Here is a 19,769-nt window from a genome sequence, read left to right as displayed (position 1 = left end):
CGTAGACCACAGGGGATATGGAATGGAAACAATTTATCAGTGATGAATTATATACAGATGAAAACTTTGTAAAAAAAATCAATCTTCAGCCTAAGTTAGTTTGTATAGTCCCAGGGCCTACTACAGTGCTTGCATATAGGAGGCATTTAATAAATGTTCAGTTGTTAAAAAGTAAAACTATACAGACACCTGTTCGGTATTTAGTTCTATTTCCTGAAGACACGAGGAAATAGATTGCTTTCATCTGGAATATGTACTTACATCAAAACAAGAGCTGACTGAAGTGAACAAACTGATTCAGTGTTTTTAAATAGAAAAAAAAACAAAAGAAGATGGCATATTTATAAAGAAGCTGCTTACCTTGCAAACAGAAAGAACATTAACATTTATCAGTTTCTTGATGGTCTGCAAAAGAAATATTGATAATTTTATATAGATTTGATCATGGAAGTAACCATATTAGATACATATGCAAGTGATCCAGAGGTGCATTGAAAGTTTCCCCAGATACAGTAAAGAACTTGGAAAATGAGAGGAGTTGGGGCAAAGAGGCAGATTTTATTTTACTCTGTGTTACAGTACGTTTCTACCAAATGCAGCAATTCATACTAATATACAAAATTCAAGGTATATGTACAAGTGAAATGTGCAAGCAAAAAGACATACTAAACCTAAAATAAATATGCAGTTTCCTCTCTGCTAACATGGAAAGGAGAAATTATTGAATCTAAGGTTTTCAACAATTTTTTTTAATTTACATATTCCTTCAATGATATGCTTTTCTAGTTTTTATTAAAGAATTATACATGCATCAAGGATATACCTTTCATTTTGGTAGAGCTAGTTTATCTGAATCAACCATATTGCTTTATATTAATATTAACACATTTATGGTTTTTAAATTGATGTTTAGAATCCTGATACTTAAACAGAGCTGTTTTGATATAATAAAAATGATAATAAAAAACTGGAGCTATTATTGAACCTGGTTCTGTACAAATGAGGTGACAAATATTTTCTCATTCAATCCTTCTAACATCTCTGTAAAGCTGCCTATTTTACAGACAGGAGAAGGGAGACTAAGTATGGTTGGGTCATTCCCCGGGGAACTCAGGTAGAGTAGAAGGACCAGGGTGTGAACCTCGGTCGTTAGTTGGACTCTAGTGCTCAGAGCCTGAACGTTATACCATATTGTCTTACACATACCTACGTGCATTCTTTTTGTGACCATAATCGATAAAGAACGACTTACACTGTCCAAGTCAGGAACATCCAAAAAGTATTCTGGATACCCATATGACATTCCCACATTGTTCACTGAAATAAGACAAGATCATCAGCTGGCTAACATATACATTTTAGAGATTTATTGAAAAAAAAGAGATTAAAGATATCAACTAAGATGATACATACAATTACATAAAATGCTGTTTATGTCTAGAGTGACCTGTCTCTCCAAAATCTACCTGTAGGGACAGTTCAAATGTTTCCTCCTTCATTAAGCCTTTCTATACCCAACTCCTGGCAAAAGGACTTTTTATTTGCCTCTCAATTTCCCTAGCCCCTTGAAGTATGTGTGTATTCTGCCTCTGTAATACAATTATTTGTAGATATTGCTTAACCCCTCTCTAGATCTTCAACTTCCATAGTGTAGTAGAAAGAGCGGAAAGTACTATTATGTAGGAGACCGGAAACTTGAGTTCTACTTATAACTGTTTCAGAAAATGTGTGAATTGGGGTAAGTCACGCATGATACACATCTCAGTTTCTTCACCTCTTAAATGAGAGCTCACTTAATCATTCAACAAAATTTACCATTCATCTATGTGCAAGACGTGTCAGGAACTAGAAAAACCATAAAGAAAAAGGCAGTTTCTGGCATCATGGAGCAAACTATCCAGTAGGAAGAGAGAGGCACTAAACAAAAAGGAATAAAACAATTATTTCATTGCAAAGTACAGAGTGCTATGGGAGCCTGTCCCAGACCTCATCTGGGATATGCGGGAAGGCTTGAAGTTCACAGCGGTTAAATAACTTGCGCAAGGTCACAGAGCAAAGTAAGGCTAGGATTCAAACTCAGGAAATTTGACTTCAGAGGCTAGGCTCTTAACCACTACTTTAAAGCCATCCTATGCCTTCATTCAGTATTTAGTTCAGGAAAAACTGTGAGTAATAATTGGATAATAAACAGAAATCTGATAGCAATGTTTAATAAAACGGTAGAGTATTAGAAAAGAAAGCTTTCAGTAGCAAAAAGATAATGAAATTCTGATAGTTCTGCTCAAGCTTATAAGGAATTGTGCCTGATAAACCTGATAGTAGTAATAGTAACTTTTTCAATAGACTAACAAAATTAGCAGTTCAAAGGAAGTCAATAAGGGTTCTATATTTAGCAGTAAGCCAGTCACTTCAGGCTGTGAGTCTCAAGATTTTACTGGTACAATTTGGTCAGGATGGCTCGAACAAGATCACTGAAACCTGTCTGAAAAGTCTGTAGGCAAAGGACAGTAGCAAAGCAAACTGTATTTAACTCAGATTCTTGCCCATCTGAATAGGGATGGTATCTAAACAAAAAAAGAATAGCAGGTTCAAATCCATTTTTATTTTTATTTTATTCAAAAGGTTCTCCACCCACCAGAGGTCTAGGAATCAATTCTATAAAAGATCTGTTAACAATTAAGCCAAAACTAGTTGAAGGTGAGGGTTTATGTTCATTCAACTTTGTCTTAACCATCTACAGAGTTATAAATGATGAATGTCTTATTATAATGTTACTAAGAGAAACAGCAACAACCAAAATATCTGTTAAAACACTATGCATAAACAAAATATTCTTTACAAAGTCAGTTTAAGATTACAGAAACCTCAAGGAAAGGTTTTTGCCAAATTGTAACATTCTTCACGATTTCAAGAAAATGCTGTTGGGGACTTCTCTGGTGGTCCAGTGGTTAAGACTCTGCACTCCCAATGCAGGGCGCCCGGGTTCGATCCCTGGTCAGGGAACTAGATCCCACATGCCACAACTAAAAGATCCCGCGTGCCACGACTAAGACTCAGCGCAGCCAAATAAACAAATAAATACTTTTTAAAAAATAAAATAAAGAAAATGCTGTCACATACAGCAAACTCCATCTCTTTTCACTCTCCTGTATCTAGAAAACTTTCTATCTTCAGATCTCTTTCTAGCCCATGGAAATACTAATGCTCTATTTCAAAATTCTAAAGAAAACTGAAGAGTGTAATTATAAATATTTAAAGTCCAGACATGGATTAAAGAAAAAAATCCAGGAACTTTGTAAGCAGCACAGTTAACTTTGCAATCTTTGCAACTTCTGTTACAAGGCCAAAGTCGAGCTAAGGAAGCCCACACATAACTAAGCAAGCAAGGAAGTGTTACTCTGGGTAAGGCTGTATTTACAACAGAAAATCTTCAGATCTGTCTCTGCTAATTGGGCAAAGGAAAGCCGTCAAAGCTATCTACTCATACAGTGAAAACGTGATCATCTATTTAACACAACTCTAAAAGAAAACACAGTCAACACTGAGAACGTTAACCCAAAGAAATAAACAGCATCACGTATAAAGGTTATACTTTTATAACCAAAAATACACACAGAAAAGAAAAAGGTGTTAAAGCTGGAACAGATCTTTCAGAGCACTGAGCCTGATTTTATTTATTTATTTATTTATTTATTTATTTTTGGCTGTGTTGGGTCTTTGTTTCTGTGCAAGGGCTTTTCTCTAGTTGCGGCAAGCGGGGGCCACTCTTCATCACGGTGCGCGGGCCTCTCACTATTGCGGCCTTCCCTGTTGTGGAGCACAGGCTCCAGACGCGCAGGCTCAGTAGTTGTGGCTCACGGGCCTAGTTGCACCGCGGCATGTGGGATCCTCCCAGACCAGGGCTCAAACCCGTGTCCCCCGCACCAGCAGGCAGACTCTCAACCACTGCGCCACCAGGGAAGCCCCACTGAGCCTGATTTTATGAAGGGAAGTACACGTCAAGGTCACACTGGCAAGTTGTCCTTTACTAGGGACTAGGACTCTTAAATCCTTTCCTGCTTCATTAGTTGCACATTTTGCTAGTGGAATATATGCTACCCATATTGTCTTCACAATAAGTAATCACTTCAGGGTGCTATTATTTAAGAGTTAAAGAAAAACAACTGTTGCTCTCAAACAGTTATTTCCATAAATTGCACAATAGTGTGAATCTTATGGAAAAGGCAAACTCATTGCAATTTTATTTTGAGACATTAGGTGGCAGCAACAGCCAAACAGCAGGCGGAAAGCTTTCAGAGACTTGGAAAAGGAAGAAAACAGGCTTTGGGTAGGAGGGAAGGATGGAAATATTTCCATTATAATTTAATCTCACTTAGAATGGGTGCATGCAATGCCATCTTCTTATATTACAGGATTCATTATAGGATTCACCAAACCAAACAATGCCACAAGTTGTTCCAACATTTTTCAGATAGCTGAAAATCCCTCTTAAATGGTAGCATTTTAAATTGGCATTAAATATCTGTTCATTAGTGAGTTTTCTTGAATTCTTCAAGGAGGCACCAGAGACAGATTGAACATTTTTTGTTCAATGACCTGAAAAAGCTTTTTAACACGTGTAACACACCATGTCTTTCAGAAAACGAGGTATGTCCACATAATCTCAGAATTCCAACCACCACCCCAAGGGCCATGAACATATAAACTATTTCCCATCAGTTTCTCAGTGGAGTTCCAAGATTGGGAAGAGCTCAACAGAAGAGATGAGGCAGATGGAGAACAGAGGTGAAGACAGACCAAGAACAACAACAGGTAAGTGGGAAGAAGGAGGTGGCGAGATCCTCGCAGGGAGGAACTGTCAGTGCGCCATGTTCAGCAGTGCTCTCCACATTCGCCACCCAGAACTTTCTAAAACACCAATACTGATACATATAGTACTTTAGACTCAGAAAATACACAGAGTATTTCTGAATGTTATATATATAAATATTCTAAATTACATCATACTACTGTTTAAAAATCACTTCCACATCTCACACGTTTTAAAAATGACAAGAACATACACAAGGTTTGTTTCTTCTAAATTCATTTGCTGCTGCTTCTGACCTCACTGGACTTAGAATCCTTTATCAAAACCAGCTGCTATAGAGATAATGATGTCATTAGGAAATTAGATTTTTGCTATCTGGGTTGGGCATGCGGGAGGAGCAAATGACAACAAATTACTGGAGAATAAAAGTCCATCTGAACAAACACAATAATAACAGATATGGGTAACCACACAGAGACCACTTTCAACCTGCTACCTTTTCCAGATTAATCAGACATAAGAAATCAAGGTGGTTGAGAAACACACTGCCTACAAATACATGAAAGGATGCTCAACATCACTAATCATTAGACAAAGGCAAATCAAAAATGCAACAAGGTATCACCTCACATCAGTCAGAATGGCCATCACCAAAAAATCTACAAACAATAAATGCTGGATAGGGTGTGGAGAAAAGGGAATCCTCTTGCACTTTGGTGGGAATGTAAATTGACACAGCCACTATGGAGAAGAGTATGGAGGTTCCTTAAAAAACTAAAAATAGAACTACCATACGACCCAGCAATCCCACTACTGGGCATATACCCTGAGAAAACCGTAATTCAAAAAGAGTCATGTACCACAATGTTCACTGCAGCTCTGTTTACAATAGCCAGGACATGGAAGCAACCTAAGTGTCCATCGACTGATGAATGGATAAAGAAGATGTGGCACATATATACAATGGAATATTACTCAGCCATAAAAAGAAACAAAATTGAGTTATTTGTAGTGACGTGGATGGACCTAGAAACTATCATACAGAGTGAAGTAAGGCAGAAAGAGAAAAACATACTGTATGCTAACACATATATATGGAATCTAAAAAAAAAAGGGGTTCTGAAGAACCTAGGGGCAGGACAGGTATAAAGACGCAGACGTAGAGAATGGACTTGAGGACACGGGGAGGGGGAACAGTAAGCTGGGACGAAGTGAGAGAGTGGCATGGACGTATATACTCTACCAAATGTAAAATAGATAGCTAGTGGGAAGCAGCCACATAACACAGGGAGAACAGCTCGGTGGTTTGTGACCACCTAGAGGGCTGGGATAGGGAGGATGCGAGGGAGACACAAGAGGGAAGAGATATGGGGATATATGTATAGCTGATTCACTTTGTTATAAAGCAGAAACTAACACACCATTGTAAAGCAATTATACTCCAATAAAGATGTAAAAAAAAAATACACTGCCTAATGGTTGGGCTTCCTAATATATATGAAATAATGCAAAGTCTTCTGTATCTCCTTCTCATAATATCAAAGTAGAAAATATTAAAATAAGTTTACATTTTGGTCACATTTGTAGTTGGATACACTAATGCAGTTCAAGCACCCATATAAAGACTAGAGAAATGGAAAACCTATTAGAATTCATTAATAAAAATGAATTTTTAAAAATGCTGCTACCTCACTATATTTGAAAATATACTGAATTTTTAAAATGTAGGGGCTTCCCTGGTGGCGCAGTGGTTAAGAATCTGCCTGCCAATGCAGGGGACACGGGTTTGAGCCCTGGTCGGGGAAGGTCCCACATGCCGCGGAGCAACTAAGCCCGTGCACCACAACTACTGAGCCTGCACTCTAGAGCTCGCAAGCCACAACTACTGAGTCCACACGGCACAACTACTGCAGCCCACGCGCCTAGAGCCCGTGCTCCACAAGAGAAGCCACCGCAATGAGAAGCACGCACAATGCGACGAAGAGTAGCCCCCGCTCATCACAACTAGAGAAAGCCCGCGTGCGGCAACGAAGACCCAATGCAGCCCAAAAAATTAAATAAATTCTAAAAAATAAAAAAATAAAAATGTAGACCCAAGTAACAGCACAAGTAGGGAGAAACACCTCCTGTCTTAAGCTTTTGAACTAGGAGGGGATGGATCTTAGAGTCCAATAGACCCAGGTTTCAGTCCTGGCTCTACTACTACCAGATCTTAACAAGATGCAGGTGATTTCACCCCAACAAGCCTCAGTTTCCACATCACCTTTATAAATAAAATAGGGAAAAGAATTAAATGAGATAATATGCATAAAATCTTTAACCTAATGCCTGGAACATACTAGTATGTTAATAAATGGAGGAGAAAGAGTTGTTCTTGTTGTGTGGTCATTTATTCAACAAGTATTCACTGAACTCCTATTTTGCACCCAACACTACCATAAGGGCTGCAGCAAGACAACCAAGTTCTCTCTGTTTTTACTGTTCGTGATCAGCACTGAAGTGGAGAGATCCTTCTAAAAGAGAGCTCTAGGCAACAGTTAACCAGAATAACTTTATACTGATTGAATTTATCCTAATTGCTTCTTTACCCTCTTTACTTCATTCGAGAAGATCTAATCTTACAGTCTGCAGAGTTTGGAAAGTGATGCAAAGAAAATTTCTTCTTTGCCTTATTTAACATATTGCTGTAGCTAGCACATGTTCATACTCTGACAGATGATATTTGGAACACCAAGTAAAACATTTTGCAAACTTTACAGTTTTCCTACACTTGCGAGTAGCAATTTCTAAATAAAAGAGAGTTTACAAGGCTTTAAATCTGCAGCGCTTTTACTCAGAAATTGAAAAATTAAGATCGAGTCAGAAGCAAAACAACAGAACATTTCACCTCAGCTGTTTAATTATAAACTGCTACGTGACGTTCATTACAAAACCACATAAGATTTGGGGCAAGAATTGACCCATACACATACATAAAGTTGGAAGAGAGGATGAGGAAAGAAGGATGGCAGAAGGTTGGTAGTTAAATCTCAGCGAATGGGAGGAATACGTATCAATTTCATGAATTACGGTTCTACTTACATTTCTGAAATCATAACTAATTACCCAGTTTTAAGTTAAAGGTTTTGCTTTAATTAATACCATTAGTGGTTTTTGAATAAAAGGAAATAATATGAATTCAAAGTCTTATTCTCACTTTGGAAATCCAATCTCATTCAATACATCTAATGGAACTATAAGGCACTATACTTAGTCTAATAATGTTCCTGATGAATCCCCTAAAAATTCCATGTACCTATTCTGCTTGCCATGATTGGCTACATCAGGCTTCTGCTTCATTCAACACAAAGGAGGGCATTTATACCAGATGCCACTGTCTACTTGAAACTCCACTTGGCTTTCTCACAGCTCTCTCAAATTTAACATAACCCAAAACGAAATCATCATTCTTCTCTACAGAATTGTCCTGGCTCACGGTCTCCTGTGTTAGAGAAACAGCAGCCAGTTGCTCAAGTTGACCTGGAGGTTGCTAATTAGCAATTGTATAACCCTGGACAATGCATTTAATCACTGTAAGCCTGTTTTCTGTCTGTAAAATGGGTATAGAAATATTAGTATCTACCTTATAGGATTGTTGGGGATTAAATGAGATTCATTAGCATGATGCATGGCATATAAAAAATACTTAATGAATCTTGGCAATAATAATTAAAAACAACAAACTACCATTATTATTCACTCCTTCTGTCAGACAAGACTTCTGATGAGGACCTCATCAGAAATTAGTCCTATTTCTATTTCCTAAACATATCTCTAGTCAATTCACTTCTATCCATTCCCATTGCCATCATCCTAATATAAGCCATCCTCATCTTATATTTCATTGCTGAAATAACCTTATTGTTCTCCTCATGTCAATTCTTGCCCCTTCCACTTGGGAGTCAGAATGAACTCTCTAAAATTCTAGGATGATATCAATTTACTGCTTAAAACTCTACAATGTCTACACTGTCCTTCCAATAAAGTCCAAACATATCAACCTGGTTTTCTAAAGCCTTCCGGGATCTGGCACTGCTTAATCTCCAGACTCTAGCACTATCCCCTTTGCATTCATGCTCTAGATTTACATATCTTCTGTCAGTTCCTCCAACTTGCCAAGCACATTCACCTCAGAGTACATACTGTTTTGTACATACTGCTTCTTCTACCAGGAAACATCTCTTCTCCCAGGGTTAACCAGCATTCAGATCTCAACGTAAATATTACTTTCTCAGAGAGATCATCTCCAATACTCTTAGCTTCCTCCATAACATACCCTGTCATTAAAGGCAACACATTCCCAATTACTTGTTTACTGGCTGTCTTCTATGAAAGCAAAAACAATATCAGTTTTGTTTACTGCTATATCTCTGGAATTCTACTTCTTGAATGAGTGAGTGTATGACTGACTGATGAATCAATCAACAAATAGGAAAGAAGGAGGACCTCCAAGATGGCAGAGGAGTGAGACATAGAGATCACCTTCCTCCCCACAAATACAACAAAAATATATCTAAATGTGGAACAACTCCTACAGAACACCTACTGAACGCTGGCAGAAGACCTCAGACTTCCCAAAAGGCAAGAAACTCCCCACGTACCAGGCTGTGTGGCTGACAGGGTCTTGGTGCTCCGGCTGGGTGTCAGGCCTGAGCCTTGGAGGTGGGAGAGCCGAATTCAGGACACTGGACCACCAGAGACCTCCCAGCCCTATGTAATATCAATCGGCGAGAGCTCTCCCAGAGATCTCCATTTCAACGCTAAGACCTAGCTCCACTCAACAACAAGCAAGCTCCACTGCTGGACACCCCATGTCAAACAACTAGCAAGACAGGAACACAACCCCACCCATTAGCAGAAAGGCTGCCTAAAATCATAATAAGGTTACAGGCACCCCAAAACACACCACCGGACATGGTCCTGCCCACCAGAAAGACAAGATCCAGCCTCATCCACCAGAACACAGGCACCAGTCCCCTCCACCAGAAAGCCTACACAACCCACTGAACCAACCTTACCCACTGGGGGCAGACACCAAAAACAACGGGAACTACAAACCTGCAGCCTGAGAAAAGGAGACCCCAAACACAGTAAGGTAAGCAAAATGAGAAGACAGAGAAATACGCAGCAGATGAAGGAGCAAAGTAAAAACCCACCAGACCAAACAAATGAAGATGAAGTAGGCAGTCTACTTGAAAAACAATTCAGAGTAATGATAGTAAAAATGATCCAAAATATTGGAAACAGAATGGAGAAAATACAAGAAATGTTTAGCTACGACCTAGAAGAACTAAAGAGCAAACAAACAATGATGAACACACAATAAATGAAATTAAAAATTCTCTAGAAGGAATCAATAGCAGAATAACTGAGGCAGAAGAACGGGTAAGTGAGCTGGAAGATAAAATAGTGGAAATAACTACCACAGACCAGAATAAAGAAAAAAGAATGAAAAGAATTGAGGACAGTCTCAGAGACCTCTGGGACAACATTAAACGCACCAACATTCGAACTATAAGGGTCCCAGAAGAAGAAGAGAAAAAGAAAGGGACTGAAAAATATTTGAAGAGATTATAGTCGAAAACATCCCTAATATGGGAAAGGAAACAGTCAATCAAGTCCAGGAAGCGCAGAGAGTCCCATACAGGATAAATCGAAGGAAAAACACACCAAGACACATATTAATCAAACTATCAAAAATTTTAAATACAAAGAAAAAATATTAAAAGCAGCAAGGGAAAAGCAACAAAAAACATACAAGGGAATCCCCATAAGGTTAACAGCTGATCTTTCAGCAGAAACTCTGCAAGCCAGAAGGGAGTGGCAGGACATATTTAAAGTGATGAAAGGGAAAAACCTACAACCAAGATTACTCTACCCATCAAGGATCTCATTCAGATTTGATGGAGAAATTAAAACCTTTACAGAGAAGCAAAAGCTAAGAGAATTCAGCACCACCAAACCAGCTTTACAACAAATGCTAAAGGAACTTCTCTAGGCAGGAAACACAAGAGAAGGAAAATACCCACAAAAAAAACCCCAAAACAATTAAGAAAATGGTAATAGGAACATACATGTCGATAATTACCATAAATGTAAATGGATTAAATGCTCCAACCAAAAGACACAGGCTTGCTGAATGGATACAAAAACAAGACCCGTACACATGCTGTCTACAAGAGACCCACTTCAGACATAGGGACACGTACAGACTGAAAGTGAGGGGATGGAAAAAGATATTCCATGCAAATGGAAATCAAAAGAAAGCTGGAGTAGCAATTCTCATATCAGACAAAACAGACTTTAAAATAAAGTCTACTACAAGAGACAAAGAAGGACACTACATAATGATCAAGGGCTCAATCTGAGAAGAAGATATAAAAATTGTAAACATTTATGCACCCAACATAGGAGCACCTCAGTACGTAAGGCAAATGCTAACAGCCATAAAAGGGGAAATCGACAGTAACACAATCATAGTAGGGGACTTTAACACCCCACTTTCACCAATGGACAAATCATCCAAAATGAAAATAAATAAGGAAACACAAGCTTTAAATGATACAAACAAGATGGACTTAATCGATACTTATAGGACATTCCATCCACAAACAACAGAATACACTTTCTTCTCAAGTGCTCATGGAACATTCTCCAGGATAGATCATATCTTCGGTCACAAATCAAGCCTTGGTAAATTTAAGAAAATTGAAATCATATCAAGTATCTTTTCCGACCACAGTGCTATGAGACTAGATATCAATTACAGCAAAAAAACTGTAAAACATACAAACACATGGAGGTTAAACAATACGCTACTAAATAACCAAGAGATCACTGAAGAAATCAAAGAGGAAATGAAAAGATACCTAGAAAAAAATGAAAATGAAAACACGACAACCCAAAACCTATGGGATGCAGCAAAAGCAATTCTAAGTGGCAACTTTATAGCAATACAATCCTACCTCAAGAAACAAGAAAAATCTCAAATAAACAACCTAACCTTACACCTAAAGCAATTAGAGAAAGAAGGACAACAAAAACCCAAAGTTAGCAGAAGGAAAGAAATCATGAAGATCAGATCAGAAATAAATGAAAAAGAAATGAAGGAAACAATAGCAAAGATCAATAAAACTAAAAGCTGGTTCTTTGAGAAGATAAACAAAATTGATAAACCTTTAGCCAAACTCATCAAGAAAAAAAGGGAGAAGACTCAAATCAACAGAAATAGAAGTGAAAAAGGAGAAGTAACAACTGACACTGCACAAATACAAAGGCTCATGAGAGATTACTACAAGCAACTGCATGCCAATAAAATGGACAACCTGGAAGAAATGGACAAATTCTTAGAAAAGCACAACCTTCCGAGACTGAACCAGGAAGAAATAGAACATATAAACAGACCAATCACAAGCACTGAAATTGAAACTGTGATTAAAAATCTTCCAACAAACTAAAGCCCAGGACCAGATGGCTTCACAGGCGAATTGTATCAAACATTTAGAGAAGAGCTAACGCCTATCCTTCTCAAACTCTTCAAAATATAGCAGAGGGAGGAACACTCCCAAACTCATTCTACGAGGCCACCATTACCCTGATACCAAAACCAGACAAAGATGTCACAAAAAAAGAAAACTACAGGCCAATGTCACTGATGAACACAGATGCAAAAATCCTCAACAAAATATTAGCAAACAGAATCTAACAACACATTAAAAGGATCATAAACCCCACCTGATCATGGTGTATCCCAGGAATGCAAGGATTCTTCAATATATGCAAATCAATCAATGTGATACACCATATTAACAAACTGAAGGATAAAAACCATATGATAATCTCAATAGATGCAGAAAAAGCTTCTGACAAAATTCAACACCCATTTATGATAAAAACCCTCCAGAAAGCAAGCATAGAGGGAACTTACCTCAACATAATAAAGGCCATATATGACAAATGCACAGCCAACATCGTCCTCAGTGGTGAACAACTGAAACCATCTCCACTAAGATCAGGAACAAGACAAGGTTGCCCACTCTCACCACTATTATTCAACATAGTTTTGGAAGTTTTAGCCACAGTAATCAGAGAAGAAAAAGAAATAAAAGGAATCCAAATCAGAAAAGAAGAAGTAAAACTGTCACTGTTTGCAGATGACATGATACTATACATAGAGAATCCTAAAGATGTTACCAGAAAACTACTAGAGCTAATTAATGAATTTGGTAAAGTAGCAGGATACAAAATTAATGCACAGAAATCTCTTGCATTCCTATACACTAATGATGAAAAATCTGAAAAAAAAATTAAGGAAACACTCCCATTTACCATTGCAACAAAAAGAATAAAATACCTAGGAAGAAACCTACCTAAGGAGAAAAAAGACCTGTATGCAGAAAACTATAAGACACTGATGAAAGGAATTAAAGATGATACAAACAGATGGAGAGATATACCATGTTCTTGGATTGGAAGAATCAACATTGTGAAAATGAGTATACTACCCAAAGCAATCTACAGATTCAACGCAATCCCTCTCAAACTACCAATGGCGTTTTTCACAGAACTAGAACAAAAAATTTCACAATTTGTATGGAAACACAAAAGATCCCGAATAGCCAAGGCAATCTTGAGGAAGAAAAACGGAGCTGGAGGAATCAGGCTCCTTGACTTCAGACTATACTACAAAGCTACAGTAATCAAGACAGTATGGTACTGGCACAAAAACAGAAATATAGATCAGTGGAACAGGATAGGAAGCCCAGAGATAAACCCACGCACATATGGTCACCTTTTCTTTGATAAAGGAAGCAAGAATACACAATGGAGAAAAGACAGCCTCTTCAATAAGTGGTGCTGGGAAAACTGGACAGCTACATGTAAAAGAATGAAATTAGGATACTCCCTAACACCATACACAAAAATAAACTCAAAATGGATTAAAGACCTAAATGTAAGACTGGACACTATAAAACTCTTAGAGGAAAACATAGGAAGAACACTCTTTGACATAAATCACAGCAAGATCCTTTTTGACCCACCTCCTAGAGAAATGGAAATAAAAACAAAAATAAACAAATGGGACCTAATGAAACTTAAAAGCTTTTGCACAGCAAAGGAAACCAAAACAAGACGAAAAGATAACCTTCAGAATGGGAGAAGATACTTGCAAACAAAGCAACTGACAAAGGATTAATCTCTAAAATATACAAGCAGCTCATGCAGCTCAATATCAAAAAAACAAACAACCCAATCCAAAAATGGGCAGAAGACCTAAATAGACATTTCTCCAAAGAAGATATACAATTTGCCAACAAACACATGAAAGGATGCTCAACATCACTAATCATTAGAGAAACGCAAATCAAAACTACAATGAGGTATCACCTCACACCAATCAGAATGGCCATCATCAAAAAATCTACAAACAATAAATGCTGGAGAGGGTGTGGAGAAAAGGGAACCCTCTTGCACTGTTGGTGGGAATGTAAATTGATACAGCCACTATGGAGAACAGTATGGAAGTTCCTTAAAAAACTAAAAATAGAACTACCATACGACCCAGCAATCTCACTACTGGGCATATACCCTGAGAAAACCGAAATTCAAAAAGAGTCATGTACCACAATGTTCACTGCAGCTCTATTTACAATAGCCAGGACACGGAAGCAACCTAAGTGTCCATCAACAGATGAATGGATAAAGATGTGGCACATATATACAACGGAATATTACTCAGCCATAAAAAGAAACGAAATTGAGTTATTTGTAGTGAGGTGGATGGACCTAGAGTCTGTCATACAGAGTGAAGTAAGTCAGAAGGAGAAAAACAAATACTGTATGCTAATGCATATATATGGACTCTCAAAAAAAAAAAAAAAAAGGTTCTGAAGAACCTAGGGGCAGGACAGGAATAAAAACGCAGACGTAGGGGATGGACTTGAGGACACGGGGAGGGGGAAGGGTAAGCTGGGAGGAAGTGAGAGAGTGGCATGGACATATATACACTACCAAATGTAAAATAGATAGCTAGTGGGAAGCAGCTGCATAGCACAGGGAGATCAGCTTGGTGCTTTGTGACCACCTGGAGGGGTAGGATAGGGAGGATGGGAGGAAGATGCAAGAAGAAAGAGATATGGGGATATATGTATATGTATAGCTGATTTACGTTGTTATACAGCAGAAACTAACACATTGTAAAGCAGTTATACTCCAGTAAAGATGTTCCAAAAAAAAATACCAAAGAGAAAAGTATCTTAAAAAAAAACACAAAAAACAAATAGGAAAGAAAAGATGCTGTATAGTAAAGAATTTGTCTGGTCTTTGCCCCAGATTCCTGGGTTGGAAATGTCTAAACCCTTGGAATGTCTTTGCTATTCAAGGCGGGGCCTTTGCGATCACACCTGAGTTTAAGCTAAGGAGACAAATCAGCACAGGCTTCCTAGCTGGTGAACACACAGATGTGTGGAAAGGGTGATGCGTCCTGACTCCATAAGGAGAGGGCTCAGAAGCTCTGTGTTTGGACGCCTCTCGGACTGTGCCTTATGTGTCTGTTCATTTGGCTGGTCTCGATTTGTATCCTTCACAATACAACTGTAATTTTTTTAAGGGTAGCAAATTGTCGAACCTGAAGGGGTAAGGGGAATTTGTAGCCAGTTGGTCAGAAGTGCAGGTGGCCTGCGCCCCCAAACTTGTAGCTGATGTCTGAAGTGAATGCAGTTTAATTGGAGACTGTGTCCTTGAACTTGTGGAGTCTACACTACCTCTGGGGTGGTTAGGGACAGAATTCAATTGTATTACAAAAGGGAAGTTTTGGGAAGTATCCTTAACCCCTAGAAGGCATGAAAATCATATCGTGGCATAATAGAGAAACTCCACCCTCTCTGCAAACTATCATCCTACCATGCTCCTGTAATCCTTTCCTACATACTTTAGAATAATAGCCTCTGTCCTTTCTTGAGCCTGAGTCATTTTATACCTGGGTTCCAGGAAAAAAAAAAAAGGAAGGAGGGTATTTCCAAACACTTATCATTGGTGCTCTCTCAACTAACTTTATTTTGCCCTACTATTTTTCATCCCCTCTCAGCACCCCACCAATCGCCAATCTACCACTACAGTTTCCTCTTTAAGCCTCTCTTCTCCATTTTGAAATGATTTCTCCATGTCTTTCATTAACTAAGATAGTCATTTCCTCCGGGTGACTGATCCAGCAAGGAGACAGTAAACTGAATGTACTAATCCCAATAAGATGTAAATGAAGATGTCACTGCCCTTTCAGAGATATTTACATTTCAAAAGAAGGCAATTTAAAACTAATTTCTAATTAGTAAAGTTCCTGAAATTGGCAAGAAGATAATCTGAAGCATTATATATTTTTAAACCCTCTAAAGAAGCAAGACTCTTCTACTTGTAACTTCCTTCATCAATTGGGACTGGAAAGCCACATAACTTCCCAGTATGCTCAAGATTTCTTCCTTCCCAGGGTTCCTAGAAAAGTTTTCCTCAACCCAGTTCCTGCAGGCTTGCGGCTCCCTCTCCTAGGCATCTATTTCCTCTTTCTTTGACACTGAACTATAAGGAAGCCATCTCTGAATTCCAACCAAATTAATTACCTGGGAGGTTTGCCATTTTGAAGATCACTGGTCCTTTCCCCCAAGTAGCTAAAAATACTCTTGGGTCTTTTGTTAAAAAGCTTTGAAAATTAAGTATAAACAGTTATAGAGTTGACTGATCTTAACTATTAATCTCTGCTCAAACTATCTTTTAAGATACGTATTCCCAACACTCAACTATTCTCCATCTCAGAACATTCAGGGAAATACTAGGTTGTAGGGGAGAAAAACAGAACACAAATGCTTCCCAAGTATTTCCCATAATCCATAAGGTTGCTTAGGCAAGGATAATCAAGAGGTATTTTTACATTCAGCTGAGGAGAAGGGAAGGATACCAATTTAAAAATAACCCACCAAATACATTAATAGAACAATTATTAATTTATGAAGGGCACAGGAAGAAAAGAGAATAAAAAGGTCTATTCCAGATTTTGCAATCAATTACTCTTTGCAATCAACTGACTTTTATTATCTATACATATTGTTGTTATTTAAATGATGCTTCCTAATAAAATTACGGGCACTGTGTAGAGATAGGAAAAAGTTGATGGGTAATAAATAGGCCTAAGACACTAAGCCATCACAGGCTGTCACCCTATACCAACCGATTCTCTTGACTCTACAAGTTACATAAATAATGACAGTATGGGCTTCCCTGGTGGCACAGTGGTTAAGAATCCGCCTGCCAATGCAGGGGACACGGGTTCAAGCCCTTGTCCGGAAAGATGCCACATGCCGCGGAGCAACTATGCCCCTGCGCCACAACTACTAAGCCTGCGCTCTAGAGCCCGCGAGCCACAACTACTGAAGCCCGTGTGCCTAGAGCCTGCGCTCTGCAACAAGAGAAGCCACCCAACGAGAAGCCCGCGCACCGCAACGAAGAGTAGCCCCCGCTTGTCGCAACTAGAGAAAAGCCCACGCACAGCAACAAAGACCCAAGGCAGTCAAAAATAAAATAAATAAATAAGTTTAAAAATAATAATAATAATAATGATAGTATGGGTGGAGAGGACCTTCCTAGCATTTGGCATAGGGAAATTCTTGGTCTAGTATGAATTACAAGCTTGAATAAAGCTATGGTTGATTTTTTTTTTTTAATGAATCACAAAACAAGTAACTATCTTTTTCCAGGAGGACCTTTTTATTTTTACCTCTAGAATAAAGAATGCCACTTTTTAAAAGTTAAAAAAATCATAGTGAAATTTGAAAAAAGTATTCTCTGTGGCATACTTGTAAATGCAAGGCTACTCCCCTGGCCTTGGTAAATTACGCCTCCTGCGATGTACTGTATGAAGTCCTCCAAACCAATCTGGAACACACATGAGAGTCTCTCTTGAGGAATCAAGTGAGCACTATAGCAGTCATATTTTGTTAACTAATTGTTTGCTTATTGAAAGGACTGATGTCATTTTCTCTAAATAGCTGAAGTTTTTTAAGTTTTCCCAAATCTGTGTTTCTTGGCCTTTGCCTGAGAGAAGACAGCAGATGCTTACTTATTTTACACACCAGAGTTAAGAATTCATTGTCTCAGCCTTACGCATTTATGGTCTTATCAAGTGATGGTGACCTTTCAGTACAAATTCACACGATTCATGGCCATTTTCTTTCTGCTTATCTTATTGAAAACAATGTTTCTTTCATAACCAATAGCTTTAGCATTTTCCTTTGTAATTCTGAAAATATTAATTTTCTTTATTAAGCACTGACTATGCTTTAGTGGTTAGTGCTATTCAAACAAATGGAATGTACCTTGGTGATTTTTATTTCTTTTTATCATTACTGGTTTCATTAATACTTGGTAGACAAAATTCTCTCCTATGACTTAATAAGGATTGCTAAATCTTACTAGAAATCAATGTACATGTTTGTTATTTTAGGGAATGTTATAAAGGTGAGACTGACACTAAGCAGAGGAGGAAGGAGAATAAATAAGATTATCTTCCCCTTATTAGACAGAAGGGGGGGTATGTGGGATCTGGATGGGGAGGAAAAAGGGAAGAAAGTGAAGGGGCTATAGGCCCAGGTAATCATAAAAAAAAGAAAACATCAACACCAGACCCCTCCCACAAGTTCTAGAGGGTTATACCCACACTAGAGAAAGAAATGTAAGATTTGAGTTGAAATATGACCTAGCAATAAGATAAAATTTAGCTCATAAAGGTGTTTTAATAGTTTCCCCCAAAATCTTGACAAATTAAAATTACAATGCAATATAAGATATCTGCTAATAAATGTCAATATAATTATACAAAGCTTATGATTAAGGAGACAGTTCTGGTAGAGTAGAAAGAAAACAAAATGTATAGCCAATTAATAGTATAATGTATGTGAAAGTGCTGCTATGAACTTTAAAGGCGTATGTAAACATTAGCTATAATTATTTTTATTATTGATCTGTAACCAACCTAGAAATCAAAAATTAAGTTGTCTGTGTATGTGTGTGTGTGTCTCCATAAGTATTCAATCAGAACTATTTAGTTACAATATAACTTCAAAGCAGGGTTTCTCAACCTCAGCACTGCTGAGCTTTTAGACTGATCGTGCTTCGCTGTGGGAGTCTGTCCTGTGCACTGAAGGAAGTTTAGCAGCATCCCCTCCCTGTACCCGCCGGGGGCCAGTAGAACTTCCTCCTCCTCCCCCCTCAATTAGTGACAACCAGAAATGTCTCTGGACATTGCCAGACACTGCAGAACTGCCCCTGGTTGAAAGCTATGTTAAAGCACAAGAAAAACCTAGAAATTATATTTATGGCTCTCCCACCCAAACTGAGGATGAGAGACAGCCAAGATGAACTAGAGCTAGATATCCATCACTAGGCACATGTGGCTACTGAACACTTAAAATGTAGCTGGTCCAAACTGAGATATGTTATAAATGTAAAATACACCCTAGACTTGAGGATTTGGTATGAGAAAAAGAATACAAAATGTTTCGAAAAACTTTATGTGGATTACATGTTAGTGATAATATTTTGGATACAGTGGGTTAAAATAAAATACATTATAAAAATTAGTTCATTTGTTCCTTTTTGCTTTTTAAAAATGTGGCTACTAGAAATGTTCAAATTAAATGTGTGGTTTGCATTATACTTCCAGTGGACAGTGCTGAACTTGTGCAAAAAATTATCCCTCCTTCACACTATACGTTCCAGGCAGCCTTTGATAACAGAGAGCTCTGTCCCCAGTTTTCTCTTTACCTTCTCTCCATTCTCCTTGGATTAGCTCCAGTTTCCTTTCTTCAGTGAGATTACTACTCAGAGATGACTTACCTCCAAACTCTATCTCTAGTTAGGAGCTCTACCGAAACCT

General features: G+C 38.1%; 1 protein-coding gene across 1 annotated transcript in view; it reads right to left on the bottom strand.

The window, feature by feature from the left end:
• Positions 1-19,769, bottom strand: part of HSD17B12 (hydroxysteroid 17-beta dehydrogenase 12) — a 173,980-nt gene that overhangs the window by 40,079 nt on the left and 114,132 nt on the right. The window contains exons 5-6 of the mRNA XM_036862379.1: positions 1,253-1,317; positions 361-405 (exon numbers count right to left, since the gene is read on the bottom strand). Coding sequence (XP_036718274.1) covers positions 361-405; positions 1,253-1,317 — 110 coding nt within the window. The remainder of the gene's footprint in view (positions 1-360; positions 406-1,252; positions 1,318-19,769) is intronic.

The sequence above is a fragment of the Balaenoptera musculus genome, chromosome 8, assembly GCF_009873245.2.
Source record: "Balaenoptera musculus isolate JJ_BM4_2016_0621 chromosome 8, mBalMus1.pri.v3, whole genome shotgun sequence".
Classification (NCBI taxonomy): Eukaryota; Metazoa; Chordata; class Mammalia; order Artiodactyla; family Balaenopteridae; genus Balaenoptera; species Balaenoptera musculus.
The sequence above is the reverse complement of the archived record's forward strand: the minus strand, read 5'-3'. Positions and strand labels throughout refer to the sequence as shown.